Source organism: Grampus griseus, assembly GCF_964374135.1.
Source record: "Grampus griseus genome assembly, chromosome: 2".
Classification (NCBI taxonomy): Eukaryota; Metazoa; Chordata; class Mammalia; order Artiodactyla; family Delphinidae; genus Grampus; species Grampus griseus.
The window spans coordinates 92,956,966-92,970,840 of record NC_139018.1 but is presented as its reverse complement, the minus strand read 5'-3'; the positions used below and the strand labels follow the sequence as shown (position 1 = coordinate 92,970,840).

The 13,875-nt window shown below is 40.3% G+C and overlaps 1 protein-coding gene across 1 annotated transcript in view; it reads left to right on the top strand.

Annotated features, from left to right (window-relative positions):
- Positions 1-13,875, top strand: part of LOC309818339 (putative phospholipid-transporting ATPase IM) — a gene marked incomplete at its 3' end in the record, with an annotated part of 151,216 nt that overhangs the window by 126,490 nt on the left and 10,851 nt on the right. The window contains exon 9 of the mRNA XM_082648016.1: positions 4,140-4,222. Within this exon, the coding sequence (XP_082504142.1) occupies positions 4,140-4,222 (83 nt within the window). The remainder of the gene's footprint in view (positions 1-4,139; positions 4,223-13,875) is intronic.

The window sequence follows — 13,875 nt, the reverse complement described above, 5'->3', positions numbered from 1 at the left end:
TTTTCACTGAGATTCCCTGGAAGGGTTTTCTGTTTGTTTGTTTGTTTTTAATTTCAAGTGATTGTCTAAGGAAAATGAGAGGAGTGACAATCAAGATCCCTTGAAGAGGGCTTCCCTGGTGGCGCAGTGATTGAGAGTCTGCCTGCCAATGCAGGGGACATGGGTTCGTGCCCCAGTCCGGGAGGATCCCACATGCCGCGGAGCGGCTGGGAAAAGATCCCTTGAAGAAAGAGGACTGATGTTACTTTAGAAGGCAACTTTTGGAACTGGGTCAAATGAAGATGTAGAGAGATAAGAGAGAAATGGAGTAGGATGCAGTTTTGACATGGATGCTAATTTGGAATTTAGTTATGGACTGTATAGTAATTCTGTTTCAGTGGATTCAGTTTGTCTGTCTGACATCAAAATATTTATTGAATGCTTACATTTTAAAGATACTATATGTGTGCTTTAGATGAATGTCATCATTTAATCCTAACGTAGGTACTATATAAGCCCTGTTGTACAGGTGAGAAAATGAAGGCTTAGAGAGATGAAAGAATTTGTCCCAAACTTCTAGAGAGTGAAGCCAGGACTCAAACCTGGCAGCTGACAAAAGAGCCCATGGTTTTAGCCACTGCTTTCAAAATAAATGCTGTATTGAGCTATCCAAATAGAGTTCAGCCTGTATGATCTTACCCTTGGTCTGGGCAGAAGCTAAAATAGTGCTAAGAGGGAAATTTATAGCCATATATGTATACACTTGAAAAGAGAAAAAGCCTCCAATCAATGATCTAATCTTCCATCTCATGAACCTAGAAAATAGCAAAATAAACTCAAATCAAGCAAATGGGAGGAGATAAAGAGTGGAAACCAATGAATTTGAAAATAGAAAAACAATAGAGAAAAGTCAGTGAAACAGAGAGCTAGTTCTTTGAAAACATTAATAAAATAAACAAACTTTTAAGAAGACAGGGAAAGAAAAAAAGAGAGAAGACCCAAGTTAACAATATCATGAATGAACCAGGGGATATTATGACAGATCCTGAAGTCATCAAAAGGATATGGAAATACTACAAACCACTCTATATACATTAATTTAACAAAGTAGATAAAATGGACCACTTCCTCGGAAAACAAACTATCAGAACCCATCCAATATGAAATGGATAATTTGAATAGCCCTGTAGCTATTAAGGAAACTGAATTCAAATGTAAAATATAAAACTATAGGGGCTTCCCTGGTGGCGCAGTGGTTGAGAGTCCGCCTGCCGATGCAGGGGACACAGGTTCGTGCCCCGGTCCGGGAAGATCCCACATGCTGCGGAGTGGCTGGGCCTGTGAGCCATGGCCGCTGAGCCTGAGCGTCTGGAGCCTGTGCTCCGCAACGGGAGAGGCCACAACAGTGAGAGGCCCGCGTACCACAAAAAAACAAAACCAAACAAAACTATAAAACCTTTAGAGAAAAACATAGTAGAAAATCTTCAAGATTTAGGGCTAGTCAAAGAGTTCTTAGATTTGATCCCAAAAGCGTAATACATAAAAGGAAAATTTGACAAACTGGAATTCATCAAATTAAAATTTTTTTCTGTGTAAAAGACCCTGTTAAGAGGGTGAAAAAATAAGCTACAGACTAGGAGAAAATATTTGCAACCTATCTACCTGGCAAAGGACTTGTATCTTGAAAATATTAAAAATCCTCAAAACCCCACAGTAAAAAAACTAAACAATCCAGTTAGAAAATTGGCAAATGACATGAAGGGACATTTCATTAAAGATGATGTACAGATGGCAAATAAGCACACGAAAAGATGTTCAACAACATTAGCCATTAAGGATATTAAAATTAGAACCACAATGACATATCACTTCCCACCTATCAGAATAACTAAAAGAAAAAATAGTGAGAACTCTAAATGCTGGCAAGGATGTTGGGAAACAGGGTCACTCACACATTGCTGATGGGAATGTAAAATGCTACAATCAAACTGGAAAACAGTTTGGCAGTTTCTTAAAACACTAAACATGTAACTACCATATCACCCAGCAGTGTCATTCCCAGACATTTATCCCGGAGGAATGACATATGTTTACACAAAAACTTATATACAAATGTTTGGGGCAGCTTTATTTGTAATATCCAAACACTAGAAACAACTTATATGTTCTTCAACAGGTGAGTGGTTGAACAAACTGTGGTATATCCATATCGTGCAATATTACTGAGCAATAAAAAGGAATGAAATATTGATACACGCGACAACCTGGATGAATCTTCACAGAATCATTTTGAGTGGACAAAAGCCGATCCCAAAGGGTCACATACTGTATTATTTCATTTATATAACATCACTATAAAATTAGAGTAGTGGACAGCAGATTAGGGATTGCTGGGAGTTAAAGATGGGTTTCAGGAGGCAGGGAAGTGAGTGTGTCCATAAAGGGAGACTGAAGGAATCCTTGCGGTGATTGGAATGTTCTGGATCTTGACTGTCAATGTCAGTATCCTGCTCATGATATTGTGATATAGTTTTGCAAGATGGTACCAGAGGGGAAATTGAGTAAAGGGTACAAAGGAGCTTTCTGTATTGTTTCTTATGCTGAAAATCATTTTGAAGTTTATCAAGATATTGAGGCAGATTAAGGAAGAGTATGAAGGTAGTAATCAGGAGTTTTGGAAAAGAAATTTCTTTTTATCAGTAAGGTCTATGTGTGATTATTCTTCCCCTTTAGCTTCCACATCTGAAGGTGGAAGTGAACTGGTACAGAGAATCCTGAGGAAGTAACTTAACATGATGATGATGAACTTTGATGAGTGACGGGATTTATGGTCATGGAACGAGGGCTGTCTGGTCCAGCTGGTGTGACTGACTGTTTCAGTTATTTGAAAAGTCGTTTAAATGACCCAACTCATTTCGGTCCTTTAACCTCAACACCACTGTCTCACTCTTTTCCATCAAGCCCAGCTCAATATCTGCCTCAATTATGAAGTTATTCTTGACTATTTCAATCCCTACACATCTCTGCCTCCTACGAATTGATAGATTTAGATCAATAAGGTTACTTTTAAACAAAGACGTTTCAATTATACATTCAACTTAATATTTCATGCAGAAAGGTGTTTCACCAATGGGCATTCCTTGGGTTGGGTATATATTGTCGTAACATGATTGTGAAGCTCACTCATGGGAAGTTTAGATTACATGCAGTCTCAGGTACCTGCTCAGTTCTCTAAATTCAATTATTTCATGGTTTGGCATGTGCTTCTAAAAGGCAATATTTGCTTTTTTACCTACCACTTGTTTCCTGCAAGAGGACAGTAACCTTTAGTGGCTGCATTGAGGTTCATGAGTGACTATGGTATATATTCAATCAATATTTTTTGACTGAATTAGCCCACTACTAAACATCCCATAAAGGTAGAACTCTGACAGATGATCTTAAGTTACGGTAGAAGAGAATTAGGTTGAACTCAGTGAGGAAACTGGCATTGCAAACTCTTTAAACACAAGACTTTAGTGATGGTCATAGAATCTTCACTGCTGGTCATTTCACGAATACCAGAGAGCCATCTGTCCAGTGTATATGTGGTCTTGCCTGGAAGAAGATGACCAGCTCACTGTGATCTACTTAGTTCTTGTCTAGTTGTGTGATTCTAGACTTATGGGATTCTTGGCTTGACTCTCCAAGAAAAAGAAAGCTGTATTCCTTTTCCCATTTGAATTTCAGCTACTGTGAAATTAGCCATGACCATCTCTTACAAGTAAAACTCCTACATAGATAGCAGACTCTGGAGTGATACTGGCCTCCTTTATTTGGCAACTGTGTTCCCATTCCTAATGTGTTTTGTAACTCATGCATGATGTCTAAGTAGGTTTGAATGAAAGCATATTTATTACATCCTCTGTTTTTTCAAATAGCAAAACAGATTACTCTGTTGTTACACAGATGTGCCGTGGGTGGAATGCCAGCTCTTAGGAGCCTGCAAAGCCCTGTCCATTTTCCCGAGGTAGTGTGGGAGGTGTGAATGACATTCAGAGGGAGAGGGAGTGTTGGATTTTGCATGTGCTGAGATTGCTGAAGTGTCCGTGATGGCTTTGTGTAAGATGCTGTTGGGCTGTTCCATTTAAAAGTTCATGCCGTGTCAATTAATTTCACAGGGAAACAAACCTTAAAGTGCGCCATGCGCTATCAGTTACCTCAGAACTTGGAGCAGATATTAGCAGACTTGCAAAGTTTGATGGTAAGTGTTTAAAACTGACAAACAAAAATCTCAAAAAGCTTTTGTAACAAAGCAATGTAACAAACTAATTATATGAAATTCAATTTATGTTTCTTTTTATTTGGTGGAAAGACATAAAATTCTCCAGGCATCAAAGCCTGTAATCTCTTCTCACACTAAAGAGTAAAAGTGTTTTACTCTTTTACTCTCCAAGGGGAGAATGGCTTTATCAGTTCATCGTTCCTTTCATCCTTGTTTCCTCTTCTCTAGATCTCGTTCTCTCTAGTCCCACAATACTCTTCACTTACCTGACCTAGATCTCCTTGGAGCCTTATGCAGACATGCTGAGGATGAATACAGGCCACACTCATATTTCTAGCTTTAACCAGCCATCCATTCTCTGGCTCCACAACAAAGGCCAAACACTAGACTGCAGACTTCATGAAGACAGTAATCCTGCCTCATATATTTCTGTGTCCTTCAGAGTGCCTGGTATAATGTCTTAAAGATAGCAGGTGTTCTAGAAGAATATTCTGATTTATTAATCAGTTGGTCAGCTGTTGCCCTTTATTTTAGACCATGGTTTTGCTATCACCATCTTCACATCATTCAACCCAGTCCCCTGCTCCTCAGCATGGTCTCTCTTGCCTGTTCTACTCCAGCTGTGTTTTTCTTTTCTGTTAAAGCTGTTGCAGATAAACAGAATCCTTCGAGTCAAAGCAGAGAGCCATTAATGGTAGGATTCTAGGCACCCTGACAGACTGTGGGAGAATCTTTGGGTCTTTCGGGTGCCCCTCAGTGGTTTCTTGCTTTACACACTTATAGGTCTGGCCTTGAATATCAGTATTTCCATATAGACTGGTTTTATTTATTAACAAATATTTATGAGTTTCAGGCTATCTTTCAAAATGTTTTCTTTGGAGTCCACTAAAGGAAAATGTGGACAAGGGTCTTAGCATGATCCCATGAGTTAGAGCACAGGCAAATTTAATTTTAAAGTTTCTCAGTGGACAGCTTAGAGTTTATACTGCCTGTGCTTTGCATTTGCTTGTAAACTCCCTCTGATTCTGTTAATATTTTAGTCTTTCTTAAATGAGTGGTGTTATAGAAAACGTTTATAGAAAACAAATTGTTCCTCCAGTGTGAGATTTAAGTCAAGGGAATAACCAGGAAACTGAATGGCCCAAGAAATATTTTGATTAGATTAAAACAAATTACACATTTTCTACTAAGTAATTTTTTCAATGAAATGTTACTGTTACATGAATCCAAGAAAAGTAAATTGTGCTCATGAATCAAAATACTTTCTTAAAATATGTCATAGAATATTTATGGAGTCCTAAAAGGGCAAAAGCTAAATGTAATTTACTCATTTCTTTCCTGGCAGGATTGTACCTTTACACCTCTGTCAGTTTATAAGGAGGTAAAAATTCATGGCTTTTTGCTTACTTTACCATCAAAAAGAAGAAAATGATGTTATAATTACCAGTTCATTTTCTTTCACAGATACTGGTACAGATAGCCTACACTATGACTCAGTTACAAACAACCCTGAAATCGTAGTGACATAAACAGTTGAAGTTTATTTCTTCCTCATGTCACATCTGATGCAGGTTGGGTGGCCTTCTTCATCTTGTAGCCGTGATGCCTAGACTAATGGCCTTTAAGGTGAGCACATCACAGTAAGGATGAGATGAAAGAGACAAACTGACTTTCAACTGCTCTTCCTCTCACGTTTCGTTGGCCAGCGTGGGTCACATGGGCCTGACCTAACTGCAAGGGAGGCTGGGAAATAACGAGTATGGATATTTGTTGAGTACTGTCTCTACCACACGCATCCTCTGACCATAGGTCAGTTCCAGGGTAGTGTATAAAGGGCCAGGCTGGAATAGGTAGACTTTTTTTTTTTTTTTTTTTTTTGCGGTACGTGGGCCTCTCACTGTTGTGGCCTCTCCCGTTGCGGAGCACAGGCGCTCCGGATGCGCAGGCTCAGCGGCCATAGCTCACAGGCCCAGCCGCTCCGCGGCATGTGGGATCCTCCCGGACTGGGGCACGAACCCGTGTCCCCTGCATCGGCAGGCAGACTCTCAACCACTGCGCCACCAGGGAAGCCCTAGGTAGACTTCTTACTTGGAACTGCAGGAATGGGGCCAAGAATCCTCCTTCTCAGCATGACTCCTTATAGTCTTAGTCCCCCCTTCCCTGCTTGACTTCTTCTTCTCATAGCACTTATCACCATCTGGCCTCCTCTACAAACTGCTTATTTTCTGTTTATTATTATCGTCGATCGCTACCTGCTGCCATGTAAGCTGCACAGGGATCTTCGTTTTGCTCACTGATATATGCCAAGTCCCTAGAACAAAGCTCAAAAAATACTTGCTGAATGCATGAATAAATGGTCACAGGTGCCAGAGAACGGGGGAAAGGATCAGCCTCAGGCCCCAGAGAGACTTGATAGAGCAAAGGAGTGGCCTAAGGTAAGGGATTGAGAGTGGAGTGTGAAACGATGGGGTGAGGAGGAGGCTTCCTGATGGGAACTTGTAAGACAAAGCAAGGGTGTTGGGTCCCCTTCTGCTGGAGGGCAGTGGCTAGGAGAGGGGTCATCTGGTGGTTTTACAATGTCTTGTCTTCAGAATCTTTCCTCCAAACACAATTTAACACAAAAATCCCAAATTTAAACCAATACACGTGGTGCTGCTTGGGCTGAAACAGGAAAATACCTAAAATAATTCCTTTATCACAGATGGGATAACAGGTCCTGAGAGGTCAGAGGATTTGCATATATATATATAAATAGTCTTTTGTTAATGCTTCATAAACTTTATTTTAAAAGTGTATTAATAATTATTACTTAATAGTTGTGGCCTGTTCACATAGCACAGATAATTCACCAAATCTCCAACATATAATCGTTTTCCCAAATAAAGGCAACACAGGCCTCTCTTTTCTCTCATTTATACGTAAATTGTGGTCACTTTTCAGAGAACATGTAATACCAAATTTTTGAGGCTAGTACGCTTCTGGGCTAAATACCAGATTTCTGCTAAAGTTACTCTTTCATTCTTAAATCTTGGGTTGAATTTCAATCTACCTTAAAGTTCAAGGCAATTTGATGTTCCGTGGGTTTAGCCATATTAAAATATGATTTCTTGGGCTTCCCTGGTGGCGCAGTGGTTGAGAGTCTGCCTGTGGATGCAGGGGACACGGGTTCGTGCCCCGGTCTGGGAAGATCCCACATGCCGCGGAGCGGCTGGGCCCGTGAGCCATGGCCACTGAGCCTGCGTGTCTGGAGCCTGTGCTCCGCAACGGGAGAGGCCACAACAGTGAGAGGCCCGCGTACCGCAAAAAAAAAAAAAAAAAAAAAAAAAAAAAAAATATATATATATATATATATATATATATATGATGTTTCCAAGAAAGCATTTGAAAATGAACGGAGGGATTAGGGGGAAATACTGTAAATTAGATCCAATATACAAATTAGATTTCCCCTGTTGGCAGCCAAATTTAAAGACGAAGAGAGTGATGCAAGATGTGGAAAAGTTTTTGAAAGAGTTGGAACAGTTAACAAACCCCAAATCCTTCCCACAATTGCTTTTGCTTTCTTATAACCTTCAAATTTTCCTTCATTTCCTTTTCTCCAAGCCCTAGTTTTAAGTTCAGTCTCTCCCTGCCTCTGTGACACACACATTCACACACCATATACTATATACACACATTCCTCTAATGACCCCATTTCACCATTTTTCTTTCCTCTGTTTTTGCATTATTTCTAACTATTCTCTTTACATCTTCCTCTTTCACTCTTTATTTTAGTTTACTTATCTCCTCTACCCACATTGTCTCTTTTTCTGTTATTTTTTATCTTTTCTGTTTTCATCACTCTCTCTCTATTAATTAGTTTATTAAGTTTATTCATTAAGCACCCCTAAGGACAAGATGCAATACAAAGTATGTAGAATTATAACACATCTTCACATGTATTATCAAGGTTCTTTTGATCCTTTTACTCCTCCAGTCTTCTTCTATCCCCTCTTTTATGTCTCCTCTGTTAACCTTTGTCATAATGGGGTATCAGTAGATTTCAAATTTTCTTCTGGTGACTAAAAAAAGATTTCCTTGAATCATGGGAATTAAAACCAGATATTGCATCTTTTAGCTTAAATTAAAAGTATGATATCAGCACTGTGTACGCTTGGAAATGCCCTGCCTGTCTATGGCAAGGTCTAATAGATGAGACATGTGTGAGGCATGCCCTTTCTGTCTGTGCTAAGAATATCTTTTAGCTTGTGACTTCTGGGAAGATCTGGGTATGGTCTTATTTTTGCTTCTAGTTACCATGTGGTTTTTCTTCTGAGATTTGTCAAAATACTTTCTTAACCCCAAACTACAGTTTTTTGTCCTTGTGTCATAAGGACATATCACATCTTCTAAGTAGCTGAAGACCTGAGTTTCCCAGTCCTAACACTAGAGAAGTCCCCACTGGGAACTCCAAACTGGGGACAAGACCAAGAGTCAAAACTGAGATGGGTAGGGCTCCAGGATGTCTCTTGTAAGTCTCCCCGCCTCCCCACTTTTGCTCTTAAACCCAAGGACAGTGTCTTGTTGGTGGCCTCTTTAGGCATGGCATGAGCTTTTATTTTTTTTTTTAAAGATTGTCACTTCAGACTACTTTTTTTTAAAAAAAAATTATCTATTTATTTTTGGCTGCGTTGGGTCTTCGTTGCTGCACGCAGGCTTTTCTCTGGTTGCGGCGAGCGGGGGCTACCTACTCTTGGTTGCGGTGCAAGGGCTTCTCGTTGCAGTGGCTTCTCTTGTTGCGGAGCATGGGCTCTAGGCGCACGGGCTTCAGCAGTTGTGGCTGGAGGGCTCTAGAGCACAGGCTTAGTAGTTGTGGCGCACGGGCTTAGTTGCTCCGTGGCATGTGGGATCTTCCCGGACCAGGGCTTGAACCCATGTCCCCTGCATCGGCAGGTGGATTCTTAACCACTGCGCCACCAGAGCAGCCCAGGCATGGCATGAGCTTTCATTCATTCTTTTCTTTCTTTTATCCATTCACTCAGTCACCTGTTCATTTATCCACTAAATGTATATTTAACACAATGGCAAGGGGATACAGTGTTTAGTAAACCTGGGGATACAGTGGTTAATAGGTCAGATGCAGGCCTTGCTTTCATAGCACTTATAGCCCAGGGGAGAAGACAGACTTGAACAAGAGCTCATTCCCAAAGAAGCCTTTAATTAGATAAAAGTCCTAAAGTTCTCAGGCCCTACACATGATGTTGACACATGAACAAGTACTCACTATGTACCAGGCACCATGCTAAGTAATTGCACATATTATCTTACTAAATCCTTACAGGCCTGGGAGGAAGAGATTATTATTACTTCCAACTTATGGGCAAGGAATTTGAATCCCAGATAAATTGAATAACTTTCCCAAGGTCCCAGGGTTACTAAGTGGAGGAGTTAGAATATGAACCTAGGACTGCTGGCAAAGCCTAGTCTATGAAAGGGCATGAGAGGCTCTAAACTGCAAACAGAAAGGCAGCATGGGAGAGTCAGGGGAATCAGCATGACTGCTTAGCTCCTGATCAGGGTAAGATACACATTTCAAGAATATTTTAAACCTGAAAATGCAAAATGAATTTCCAGAGATCAAGTCCATCCAGGACTCAGATGACATCATCATGTTTTTAAAAAGTAGCAAATGTTCTCAGTGCTCTTGAATATCAGGATCCCCAAGAAGAGCTCATAGGAGAGCTGGCCAAACATAGAGACCAGCACATGCAAGACAGAGGTGGGTTTTGGTAGGTAAATCCATTTATTTGAAAAGTTCTCATATAAATATTTTTATACATTTTAAACATCAGAAAAAAATTGATATGTAGTCTGTTGAATTTTATAAAAAAAGATACATAACTTGACTTAAAATTATAACAAGTATAAAAATAGAGTGGATCTTGATTTTTCATGTTGAAGTCTTACAGGAATTGACAAGATTTACAAATAATAACTGGAAATAGTTTCAATTATACATTTGTAAACTGGTCATGCTTATGCCTTGGGGAAAGCCACGGATGTAAATTGTCCAAATGTGCTTAAGACTCTTTTGCATATTGTTACTGGCTGGACTAAGGTCTGTTTTTTTGCAAATATGACAAGTTTACATATGTTGTATGACTGTTAATACTGAGTTTCGAACCAGGGAAAGGTTGACTCTTTTTTTTTTTTTTTTTTTTTTTTTTTTGCGGTACGCGGGCCTCTTACTGTTGTGGCCTCTTCCATTGCGGAGCACAGGCTCCGGACGCATAGGCTCAGCGGCCATGGGTCTAGCCACTCCGCGGTATGTGGGATCTTCCCGGACCGGGGCACGAACCCGTGTCCCCTGCATCGGCAGGAGGACTCTCAACCACTGTGCCACCAGGGAAGCCCCCTTGGTTGACTCTTTATTTCAGGAATCTTTGTGTGTTTTTGTGAGCCTTTCTAAAGAAGAGCATGTGTGTAATTAAAACACAGAAAAACAAGCATTTTTTTTTGGTTAAAAAAACAAACAAGCACACAGAAAGGCTTGGTTAGCATCTTGTGACTTTTTAAACTTATCAGATATGTTTCCTATTCACCTGGACAGAAGCACAGCCTAACAGCAAAGCCGATGTGACTGTGTAAGGCATAGATGCCTTGTGAAGACAAGGAGGAATAACTCTACTCTTTACTGCTGGTGTTGATGTGGCCATTATGGTGGTGATGATGGGTGGCTAAGGCTTAATAGTTGAAGAATAATGAGGTTTTAGAAAATGGGAAGGTGACATTCTTCTTTCTAAGAAAAAATAAATATTTATCACAATCATCAGGGCAACAGTAGGGGGCAGTCTTCTAAACGCTAAGAAGCTCTTGGCTGGAGAAACTCTTGAACAGCAGTGATAATGTCTTATTTATTTATTTTTAAATTTACCTGTTTATTTATTTATTTATTTTTGGCTGCGTTGGGTCTCCATTGCTGCGCGCCGGCTTTCTCTAGTTGCCGCGAACAGGGGCTACTCTTCGTTGCGGTATGTTGTGGTGCATGGACTTCTCATTGCGGTGGCTTCTCTTGTTGTGGAGCATGGGCTCTAGGCATGCGGGCTTCAGTAGTTGTGGCTCGTGGGATCAGTAGTTGTGGCACGCAAGCTCTAGAGCACAGGCTCAGTAGTTGTGGTACACAGGCTTAGTTGCTCTGCGGCATGTGGGATCTCCTTGGACCAGGGATCGAACCCGTGTCCCCTGCATTGACAGGCAAATTCTTAACTATTGCGCCACCAGGGAAGTCCCAGGATGTCTTATTCAATAGGTAATTGTCTTAGGGAAGAGTTGTAGCGCAGATAATCAAGAAGCATTGCTAATAATAATATCCATAAAGAAATAAAGCCAACTGCTCTGGAAAAATCTTGAAGTATTGGGTACTGAATTCCATTTTCATGATAAACTATAGATTTCCACTTTAAGATAAACACTTTAGTTTGAGAAGGTTATTAGGATGGTAATTAACAAACAATCCAGCTGACTAAATTTAGAATGCCGGCAGGGTTCGGAGTGAAATCTTGTGGATTTTGTTCGGTATGGCCTAGAGTATTTCTGTGTGATTGCAAACTGGATGAATTGCTATCTGCTTACACGTCTGTTATCTTCAGAGAAGCAAACAACTGTGACTAGCTAGTTTCATTATATTTATACTTCATTATTGACATGATTTTTTTCCCAGTTATTTTCTTGCTCATTAAAGATGACTTTGTTCTCTAAACATGTGTTCAGTGAATAATTATGTGAGAAACAATGCTATTTTTCCTAAACTGTTTTCTCATCCATTGTCATCTGACTGTTTACTGCCTCTTAACTCTTTGACACAATTAGCAAAGGGAAGAAAGGTCCTACAGTTTTTCTCTAGTCCTTATTTTGCTTTATGAGAGGAATATAGTTTTGATTCCTTCTGATGTGCTTTAAGTTGCCCACCTTGTTTTCAGATCTATTTGTATCCCTTCAGAGTTAGGACAACCTAAGTCCCCCATTGTGGCTGGGCGATTAGGTCTTCCAATTCCCTTTATCATATTACCATAGAAATATACCACTTCTTTCATTCATCTTAGATCTACTCTAATACTTATATCATCTCCCAGTCTCTCTTTAAAACCATCTTTCCATCCATTTCCCCAGCAAGTATTTATTAAGATCCTATTATGGAGCCAGTATGATGGGTTATGGGGATATAGACGTGAATCCAGTGCTCCCTTCGAAGAAACCTGCTCACCCCTTTTGGAAAGAGGCAGAAGAGACATTGGGAAGCTTGTGTTTTGTGCTAACAGGACTAAAAGGGGGAAGTTGAGCACTTCTAAAGTTAAAAAAAAAAGTAGTTTGGCTTTGTTCTTGCCACTTTGTTTTGACTAGGCCCTGTATTTAGTATGTATTTAAATCACTGGGCCCACACTCTTCCAGAAGGGCTGAATTGGAGTTTGGCTTCCAAAAACTGAGGCAGAGCCCCTTGGCCTTACTGCCTGTTTCTGTCTAGAACCACACCCTTGGTGTCAGGCCAGAAGTGGATGAGCCTTGGGGCCAGGGAGGAGCGAGCCAACATGTTCAAGGCTGTATTTGCCTCCATGTCAGTCTTTGCTTACGACAATAAAAATGATCAAATGAGCCTGTTTTTTATATTCCTGTTGGCAGGAACTGTGTATCATGTTGTTTTTGCCCAAAGCACTTTTTTTTTTTTTTTTTTTTTTTTTAGTGGCCAAGTTTGAAGCCTGAGAAATTGAGTCTTGGGTCAAGAATTTGGAATAAGCTTTGAGGGTTGCTGTCGACCCATAATTTTATGTAGGTTTTGCTGGTGACACCCAATTCAAGGTTCTACAGAATTCAGGAATGTATATTATTGGTCAAGAAAAAAAGATACTGAATTCTTAGAGTTTAGAAAAAGTCTTCTCTTCTACAATGTAATTGTCTAAACAACTTGGGCCAGTTGAAATCAGTTTTCATTTACTTTTCAATATCTGTGATATATGCTGTAATGAGAGCAAACAAGGACTTGGCCACTTCCCTTCGTATAAAAAGTGACATTGTACAGGTTATTTAGCCTCATCCAAATCCTCCTGCCAGCACGCTCACAGTTAGCAGTGGATGTCTGGGAAGAAGCCAGTGTGTGTCCCAATTGGGGGTGTTCAGGCAGCGACACTTTTATGATACTGGAGAAAGGTAGATGGAGTTGGAAAAGCAGCCCGGAGCCCTCGAGTCTCTCATTCCTTCCAGACTCTTGTTTTTGTTTTTTCAAGCAAGGTCTATGAATATTAGTAATCTGGTTGGTTAGGAGTGATCAGGCCATGTGAAAACTGGCTGCTGTCACCTCGGTCCATGCGTTTTAAAAGGAAAAGATATCATCCTACTAAGGAAGGGAGCCCATCTAAGAAGGCTCTAGGTTCAGGAGGTGTTTGTTAGGGGTGTAACAGTGCAATACAAGGTTCTGTAGGCCTGGCTGGCCTCTCTTCCCTTCAGTCAATGCTGAAAATGTGCTTCCTTTTTTCATTTTCCAAATGACACTTTTTATGTTGCAATCTACCCTTTTGGCTTCTGATTAAATAAATGTATTTTTATTGTTTTCAAGAGAGAATTTTGTAGACACTAATCTTACCCCTGGCTGGCTTGAACCC